This window comes from Pezoporus occidentalis, unplaced genomic scaffold (assembly GCF_034315485.1).
Source record: "Pezoporus occidentalis ecotype Australia unplaced genomic scaffold, CSIRO_AGI_Poc_V1 ctg16, whole genome shotgun sequence".
In the NCBI taxonomy this organism is placed as follows: Eukaryota; Metazoa; Chordata; class Aves; order Psittaciformes; family Psittacidae; genus Pezoporus; species Pezoporus occidentalis.
The window spans coordinates 2,893,726-2,903,153 of NW_026913425.1; the positions used below are offsets into that span (position 1 = coordinate 2,893,726).

The following is a 9,428-nucleotide window of genomic DNA, read 5'->3' on the forward strand; positions in this document are numbered from 1 at the left end:
TTCTCATACAATATATAATGTGTTTGGTCACATCATGGGAAAGGAGTTGGAACAAATGGCTCTTAGATGCTGCTGGAAGAAGCTGTGTGATTGGTTCCATCAAAAATTTTACTAGGTTCCCAGCGCTTAGTAAGTGCTGGCCATCACAGTTGATACTAAAATCACTTCTATAATTGTTATGCTAGATAGCTTTAGCTGTGGACTCCTTATGAAGCAAAAACTTGTCTTCCATTTTGAAAGAAGACATTCTGAGAAAGGATGTGGAGTTAGGTTGCAGTTGTTTGAGATGATGCTCTTCAGCACAGATTCTGTATTCCACTTGACTTGCCTTCTAACCATTGGCACTGCAAACCAGGAGAAGGGAACTTCCTGGAGTTTTCAATTCTTTATGCTACAGAAAACCAACAAGACATTACAAACACAAGTCAAACTTTCCTTTTCCCAGTTAACAATCACATTCACCTGTTTGGACAGGGAGCATTCTTTTCACTTGAAGAGGACTTTTCTGGTTCAAATTAGTAATGCTAATTTGAACCCTTCTTTATTATTGCTCAACTGGAATAGCTGAAATAGTAACTAGAAGAGAACAAGTCTGTTGGCAGGAAGAAGTTTTTATAGACACCTCTTAAGAAGAAGGGGGAGAGATGGGGGAAAGAATCTCTCTCAAACTTGTGTAGGCACAGGCACACACAAAAATGTCTTCTAGAGCTAAGATGGACAGACAGTATTTAGGTGGAAGATTTATTTAAGGAGCTTAAGCAGTGTTTTTGAATGAACATATAAGTTAATTTAGAAGGCATCTGAATTACTCACAAGACTTGACACAATGTTAAAAAAAAGGGAGGAAGAAAGTGATGTGTGGCATTAAATCATAGGCCCTGTGTTCTTTTGTGCTTGTGACAGACAAAGTCTTCAGCAGTTAAATGAATGCTATGATTCTTTTTGTACGTACTGCAAGTGTGGTTACTGCATTGGTCAGAGTACGCATCAAGCACACTCTCTCAGACCTTCTGAATCTGTTGCTCCTCCTTATCTTCTCGGGTCAGAGAACTCTCATGGTTGTCATCCTCTCTGAGATGTTCCTTTCTTCCCTGTTTGTGTGATAAGGACTCTCATATTCACCTTTGCTGCTTTTACAGTGGCATGTGCTGGACAATGTGTGGGGTGCTGACGCTAAGGTGTCCCATGGCCTGTTACTCAGATTTGCCATGAATTTATCTAATGTTGATTCATTCCTCAAGGAGGGAGTTTCAAATTGGCCTTCTTGCCATTCAGCCACTTTGTAAACCAGGCCTGAAGTAAATGAAAGCCACAACACCCGAAAAGCAGAGTTGCAAATGTCTTAAGAAGGAATGGGCAAACAAAAGGTAATGTCTACTGAACCTGTGCTTATCACAATGTGCCTTAGCTTTTTGGTGCCAGAGTTAGCTAAAAGGCCTGCTAAACAGTGGATCTGCCTTGCTGCAGAGGTGTCCCTGATGGACAGGTAGAAGCTTCTACACATCTCTGGCCACAATGTTCCATCTTGCCTTCCAAGGCTTGCTGTCCATTCTTCTGCTCCCACCCCCATGCTGTCCCTGCTGTCTGCTGATAAAGATGTTTGTGCAGCTCTGTGGGGCCATGCAAAGTCCTCCCCCAGCAGGTCAGGATACTGGCTTTGAGTTTATTTTTAACTGGGGTGCAGCCTTTACTTCATTTTGCCCTCTGCTCTTACAAACAGTTGTGCTCTCCCAGTGGGGGTGCAGTGTGGCTGCTGGAGAAAAGAGGAGATAGGAACACAGTTTGTCTGAACAGCACTGGCTCCAAAAGCTCTTGATTTGAAATAAGGTGCAGGTGACATCTCCTGCTTTGGAGTGATGCTTGACTTGCCTCTGCCTTGCCTTGACTCCACACACCAAAAAGCCAGATGCATCTTAGAACAAGGAGTTTATTTCATTTCAGGGACCTAGGAGTAGTATTTGTTTAGATGTTCAGATAAAATCTTGCCTGTAAGCGGTGCATCTCCTTTACTTTGGGCCTCTGTATATGCATCTGAGAACAGGGCAACTACACACCATCTTCTTTCACTGAGTATGAATTTCACAGTTGTCCTCAAGGCACCTCTGCTGCCAAAGAAATTTATGGTCTTGAGACTCTACTACCTTGTTCTTATATGTTGTCCTGGATGAAATGGTGGTAAACTTCCAATTTCCTGTTTCACAGTTCACCAGTCTTTTTCCTTGTTTGTCTGCTCTCATCAAATAAGAAATTTAAGTACACTACTTAGCTGCATTTTTGTTTTGCCTGAAACACAGAATATGCCACATCAGATTTATGTATTTTTTTCTGGATGAACTTTTTAGAAGGTAGGTAGAAACAACTGAAATATACCAGTGTCTGAATTAATAAAGATATATTGCTGAATACCGTCAGTCTGATGACTACTTTGAAATGCAGTGGAATGAGCTTTGCTAACTGTACTTTTTTGTTTGTTTTCTTTTGTGAAGTCCTGGATGAAAACAATCGGAACATCACGATCTGTGTACCTGAATTTAGTCAAGACCTGCACAGAGATGAAAACCTAGTTACTGGCCTGGGTACTACCATTTTGTTTGGCTGCATTTTATATTCTTGGTAAGTCTGAGGGTTTGCACTTGCCTCACTGTAAATGTAATGTCATGGTCTAACTAGAGAAGGCGTATAGCTTGCCTCATGCAGACAAAATAGCGGGGAGAAATAGAACTGAGCTGGAAGGTTCACATTCTCCCCCAGTTTCAGAATGGTTAGATGTTTTAGCCAAAAATGTTCAACAAGATAGTACAACTTTTGAAACAAATACATTTCATTAAAACCAAATAGAGCATTTTACATCTGGAGGTGGAGGGGGAAAAGTTTCCAGCTGTCCAGGATCTCAGACAGTCTCAGGGTGGTTTGATTCTGAATTTACTCTTTCTGCAAGAAAAACTATGCAGTTCTGACCATCTGCAAAGGTACCTGAAATTTCTGTAGCCTCCTGGCAGAGGCTAAGACTGTTCCCTGAGGGTCTTTCAAATTAACAAAACTGGGAGGGTTTAGGGCTTCCTTTAAGCAAGTGATGAGTGCAGTATTGCCATCAGGATTTGCCAGTGATCTCCTTATCCAGAAAAATCTGTTTGTGCCCATACACTTGTGATGCTCACCTTGTATCATTGCAGCTCACATCAATAAATTCAGTCATGCTTCAGGATGGGGAGGTGAGGAGTTGCTTTTATTTGAAAGGTGATGTGTTGTCACCTGTATTGCCTGTTTTGGCTGTGCAGGTTATCAGGAAACAGCACTGCCTGCCTGCTGCAGGTTTTTGAGCAAGTTCTGCTTCTGAATCAGTCCACTTCAAAATTCACATACTGAAACTCCTTTCTAATTTTGAAGTGAAAACCAGAATTTCTGAAGAAGTAGCACAGCTATTATTATGCTGTCAAATATGCATGTGTTTCTTTTAATTCTGATATGAGATATATGGATATCATGTGTTTAGTTTGCATTAGAACAGTATTTTCAGTGCCTCAGGAAAGTGTTTCAGGAACGCAGACAACTTTCACATAACCTGCAGGGGTAGTGCACCAGGTAGCCGGGTAGGTAAGAAGGCCTTCAAGGGGAAGGTTTTTAAGTATTGCTTACTAAGGCATAGTGTGTGCAGCAAAGCATTAACACATGTCTCCCTGTGGGTGAAGGTGGATTTGCATTACACATTCTGAACGGGGAAGACTGGGCAAGAAATGGTTATTCTCAGAAGAAACTAGAAAGGATTGGACTCAAAGGTCTTAAAGGTCTTTTCCAACCTAATTGATGATATGATTCCCCCCAGACAACTACAGTCATGCAAGAAAGTGATTTCTGACCACTGGTACACTGTTGGTAATTTACTTTTGAAATGAAACTGCTGCCAGTGACCTGTTCCTTAGCCAGAAAGCCTTTACAGAAATGCTGAGCCAAAGTGATGGCTGTAAAGTTAACATAAAAGCATTGGTTGTGCACAGCAGGGGAGATCTCTTCTGAATTGGATCATTTAGCTGTTTGCTGCTGTATGATTGTGATGAATTCACCACCTTTCAGGAGTGACCTCCTTTTAAACTCATGATTCAGCCTGAGTTGGCCAGTGACTGGCTGTGGCTGGTGTATACTCACACAGAACAAACTTTTCACATGCTTAGTGCTCGATGCTGTAGGCAAATGCTTAGCTTAGGCGCGGAAGCAACTATTTATGTTTGCTGTGGTGTTGCGAAATCATGCTTAGGCTTATCCTTGTGCCGAGGGTTTTGACATTATCTTCTTTTGCTCCTAGTTTGACCTCAACAACACGTGCAAGCTCAGAAGCACTGAGGGGCATATATGGAACACCCGAAAGTGAAGTGAGTTCTTGCTTTCTCCCACAGGATTTCTGTGCAGGCTTCCTCATGTGCTTTTCTTGTTGTTTTTTTTTTCATGGCTAAGTAACCTGTAATTAGGTGAAAACAAAAGCTTGTTCATAGCGTGCAGGTTCTGGTTGCTAGACCAGACCAAACCAGACTATACCTGGAGTCCATACCAGAATACTTGCCCACATTGGCCGTTCTGCAGGTCTTGCTCGTCCCATGGAGATACCTTTATGTACTCAAATAATCTGCTGCTTTTGTAGTTTATTTAACATCCTGCACACTTCCTGTAAATCTTCCTGTGCCCCACACAAGCTCATGTCCTCTCATTTAAAGGAAAAGTCTGCTAGGAAGCTATCAGAAGAAGAAGTTGTGGTGTTCCTGAATGTTTTCAGTACTTATTGCCTTTGTTCTCATAGCAACTGAGTCATCCCAAGATCCTATCTCTTATTTTTATTTCCACACATAAGTACTTCCTCTCTTTTTGCCTATGATTTCATCTTGGATTATGTTTCTTGTCCCTGTTTCAGCAGGACCGTTTTCTTCATTATACCTGCCTTTTTCTTTGGCCACCTTATCCTGGAAACACCCAGGATACACTGGGAAACGAGTGGTGTTTTGCTGTGTAACAGTTGCCCCTTAATTAGGCTTGCTGGTGTCACTCTCCAAACGTGTGTGTGTGTTTGGAGGATGAATCCGTAGCTTTCTTGCTGTTGGTGTTACTGACATCTGCAGTTTTAACTTCTGCTTTTAACCTTCCTGGGGCAGGAGCTGCAATGGGGTTGGGATGGCTGACACAGCGGGCCCTGGATGTGCCCCTTCCCCAGAAGGTGCAGCTCACCACCCCAGTGCTTGCCGACAGCATTATTTCCAGATCGTTTGGTTTTAAAGAGGGGCACAAGAGCCACCAAGCATAAACATAAAGAAATGACTGGTGAAGAGCCACTAATTGCACTCTGATTGCCTTCCCTGTTGCAAAGGGCCTTTGTCTTCTGGCCAGGAGCCTGAATGTAGCTCTGCAGTTGCTTGTGGTGTGGAAAGGTCTGCCTGTGTGCTCAAGACAAACAAGCATTACAAGGGGCTAGGAGTATGTGTGTCGGCATTACTAATTTCCTCACTCTGTGTGTGCAGCAACTTAATTACAACTGATTAAGAGGTTGCAATTAAGTCACATTGCTTCAGCATGTGAGTGCAACCCGAGGGTTGCTCAGGCTGCAGGTGAGGCTTGGCACAGCAGTAGAAAGAAATGCAGAGTAAGGGTTTTATTGAAACTCAGCCAGTCTCGGAAAAGAATAAGCTTTTTGGCTTTTTATGAGTTTGTGAACCTGTGAGTACATTTGATCATGGATATGCAGGGTAAAAACTGCCATTTGATGTTCCCATTGGAAAATTTACCTTAAAAGCTTACTATCTGATTGTTGTGTTACTGTGAAACTCAGTCAAAGAACTCTCTAAGACTCAATGTGCAGTTTTAGAAAGCAGGCATCCTTTATTGCAGCACTGGACACACAGGGGATCGCTCCACCTAACATGCGTGCATGGCAGTTTGAGTTTTTTGTCAGGATAAAACATACATATGCATTACTTTTCCAATAAACCATTAGCATATTCATAATTTTCTTATAACTCATTATTGTAATGGAAGTGTCCTATACGCATGTGCACACAGTCTCTTAGGTGGTCGTCCAGGGTCTTCTGGTGGTCTTTGATAGTCTTCCCTGCTGTGTCCACTAGATGAACTCCATTCTTGCACATGCCCTGTTGTCTGTTACTATGTTTCTCAAAACTTCCTGATTCCCACATTTTGGTCTAGTTTTGTTGCTATTTCAAGGATATAGTGTCCCATGGCTTCCTTTTATCTTGTCCAGGCACAGTAACTTGCTTACTGTTTATCAGGGTGGTTAGCCTTCTTCAGGGTAGGTATCAGTTGGGCATTTTACAAAAACTTGCAACTGGCCTGTGCCAACCAAGGAGAGAGGCTAGAACACAAAGTCTGGAATCACAAGGGTAAATATTTACTCATGCCCATGGGGTGTCCCAGACAGATTGGGGCACCCCAGATGGTTTTACACAGGGTCCTCCTACCATACCCTTCAAGCATTCAGGTGTAGCACTGTTTGACTAATCCCTGACACCCACACCACTGGGTGTGGTGGGTTTTACTAGTCATAGTAAAATTTCGCAAAACAACTTTGTTTCCGCAGTGCTCTTGCCACTTGTCCATTGATCAGACATCCCTGGAGTCAGTCTTGCAATAGTTACTTATCCAGGATGCTTGGGAGAGTTTCAAAGATATGTTGGAGGGGCTAGGATGCTGGCATTATCTTGCTTGTCCAGGGGTGTCTTTCATGCTTCATGGACAGCTGTAACCTTCCAAGAAGCAAAGTCCTTCTTTCCAGGGCTGGGCAGTCCTGAGGTTTATTTTATTGAAGCATGAGCACTACCAAGGCCTCCAGTAAAACTCCACTACATCATTACATTGTAGTGTATGCTGTGAACTAATACAAGTAAACGAAGTTAATACACTTTCATATTATAAATCCCGATTGATATAATAGTTAGGGAAAGGAATTTTCCTAACAGAGTTCATTGTCTTCATCAGACCACAACCAAAATAAAACACAGAGTAGGATTTTATCGGGACAAATAATGTGGATGATACACTATAGAAGGTGCTGACTTGCACTGTGATATGGTGCAGAAAATGCACTTATATTTATTGGATGGTCAGCATCCTTTTCCCATTTACATTACCACTTAACACAAGAAGTGTAAGTTTCAGCTTTCCTTTTCCTTTCTTCATTTATGTAAAGGAGTAAAGCCAGATTTCTGATTTTACTTATTCTGCTTGTACTCATTCTGGCGCCTTTTCAGCAAAATCCTTCAAAGATAAGTACATTTCTGACTTACTTACACTTGTGTAGTTTTGATTTCCAACCCATGTGGCAAGGTTTTGAAAGTTCCTTACCCTTTAATTTCAGTAGAGTTATTTTTTATTTAAAAAGCACTGAAATGCACGTCTGAGGAGGTAAGAACCGCCTGAACTATTAATGTGCAACTGCTGTACTATAGCTGTTCCACCATTTTGTCATAAGTATTTGCACTTGTGTTTGACCATGGGTTATGTAAGATGGGTGGAGTAATCCTTAAAGAATAGTTAATTTGCTCAAAATCTTATGGAGTAGGTTTTCCCAAAGCTTAGAAACTGTTATGAATTACTTGGCAAATCCTAATTTGACTTTTGTCCTGGCTGGACATACAAACTAGACTTGTCTACATTAGGGTCTGTAACCTAGACATAACAGACCTTCCTTTACCAACTGTTCTGCCTCTTTGCTGTAGCACAACTCTTACCCTTCCTGTTGTCTGTTCCACAGGTAGCTCGTTGCTGCTTTTGCTGCATGCCTGATGGAGACGGTAATTACATTTTTTCACCACACAATTTACCTCACTCACAGTTCTCAGACCAAAGCCAAGAGAGTAAGGACACAGCTGCAGATGGAGACCTGCTTGTGCTGTTGAATATAAAACTGAAGCAGCTGAAGTGCTCAAAGTTAGGCTAGGGAAGGAAGCAGGTGATGTAACAATACCATTTAAAACAGCAGGTTAGTTAATGATGTCTTAAATGACATTTCGTTACTGCAACGTACAAAGAGTAATCTCTGCTCTTTGCATGCTTCTGGGTGTGATTGCCTGCTAGATTTTTGGCTCAGCAGCTTTGCATAGACTGCGGTTCAGGAATGAACGGGGACGTGCGTGCCCTGTTTACAGACTTGGTACAATCAGGGTTATCAGCTTGAACTTGCCAGAAGAGTATTGTGTGTGCAGGTAGAGCACTTTAAAGGCCCAAATGCTAAAAAACTAGCTTGTGGGCCAGAAGGCTGATAGGAGGTGGGTTTCAGTGGCAGTCCAGTTTCTTTTACTAAAGGCTTAGGTCCATGCCCTGAAAGCAAGGAGAGTGTTGCTATGTATTCATTCTTTCCTATAACACAACATGGATATTTTGCTGTGTTCTTGGTGAAGCCAGCTGTTGCTTTCATTTCTCATCAAATTTGCAAAATCTTTCTTTTTCCTGTCTCTTAACAGCTGATGCTGAAGAGCACGTTGAAAAAAGGGGAGGCCAGTCTGTGATTTATGATGAGAAGAAAGGCACGGTGTACAGTTATGCCTATTTCCACTTTGTTTTCTTCTTGGCTTCGCTCTACGTGATGATGACAGTAACTCACTGGTTCCAGTAAGTATATTTCTATAAAGCTGAGAAATAATTAATTAATTAGCGGTCCTCTGCACTGAAAGGGGAGATGTGAATGGAACTTCTGCCGTTAGTGTGTCTTCTCTTCTTAAATAAGAAGCTGGAAGAGGCACTCCAAGTCTTTCCTGGATGACTCCTGTGCAAGGTATGGCTCTACAAAGGGCTCCTCTCCCCTGTTTTGTGTCTGGGTTAACCTACTTGAAGTCTGTGAGCCATTTGAAAAAACGGGGGAGACTGCAGTCTGAGATATAAATAGTGAGTTTATTGCTTTTATTTCTTTTTCCTTTCACAGTTATGAAAGTGCTCAGATTGAAAAGTTCTTCACCGGAACCTGGTCCATCTTCTGGATTAAGATGGCCTCATGTTGGTTTTGTGTCTGCCTGTACCTGTGGACTCTCATTGCTCCACTCTGTTGCCCAACCAGAGAGTTCTCAGTGTGAACACTCAGAAAGTCTTTCTGGGTTTATATATCTTTTCTCTCTCCCCCATCCTCCCCCCCCCCCCCCCCCCCCCCCCCCCCGTTTACAAATAAAATACAAGTAATTTTGTAATGAGGAAACACCTATTTCCCCATTTATCACAAGGTACCTGTTAGTAAGTTTTTAGTCTGACTAAAGACAGGATTGAATACTTTTTTTTACCTTTTTAAATTTTCACAAACAAGCATTACCTAAGAGATTACAAATCTCTTCCAAATCTTTGTAATATTGATGTGTGGAGTGTAGGAAACAGAGTTTTTGCATAAATTGAAGTAAGAAAATGCTTTTAAAATAACTGACAATCTTTCTCTGGCTTCATTGGCCAGA

The 9,428-nt window shown here is 41.9% G+C and overlaps 1 protein-coding gene across 2 annotated transcripts in view; it reads left to right on the plus strand.

Moving 5' to 3' along the window:
* Nucleotides 1-9,428, plus strand: part of SERINC5 (serine incorporator 5) — a 35,829-nt gene extending 26,401 nt beyond the window's left edge. For both annotated transcript variants that reach the window (XM_062612348.1, XM_062612349.1), the window contains exons 8-12: nt 2,487-2,613; nt 4,301-4,367; nt 7,748-7,787; nt 8,457-8,604; nt 8,915-9,428. In XM_062612348.1, the coding sequence (XP_062468332.1) occupies nt 2,487-2,613; nt 4,301-4,367; nt 7,748-7,787; nt 8,457-8,604; nt 8,915-9,062 (530 nt within the window). In that variant the 3' untranslated portion in view covers nt 9,063-9,428. The remainder of the gene's footprint in view (nt 1-2,486; nt 2,614-4,300; nt 4,368-7,747; nt 7,788-8,456; nt 8,605-8,914) is intronic.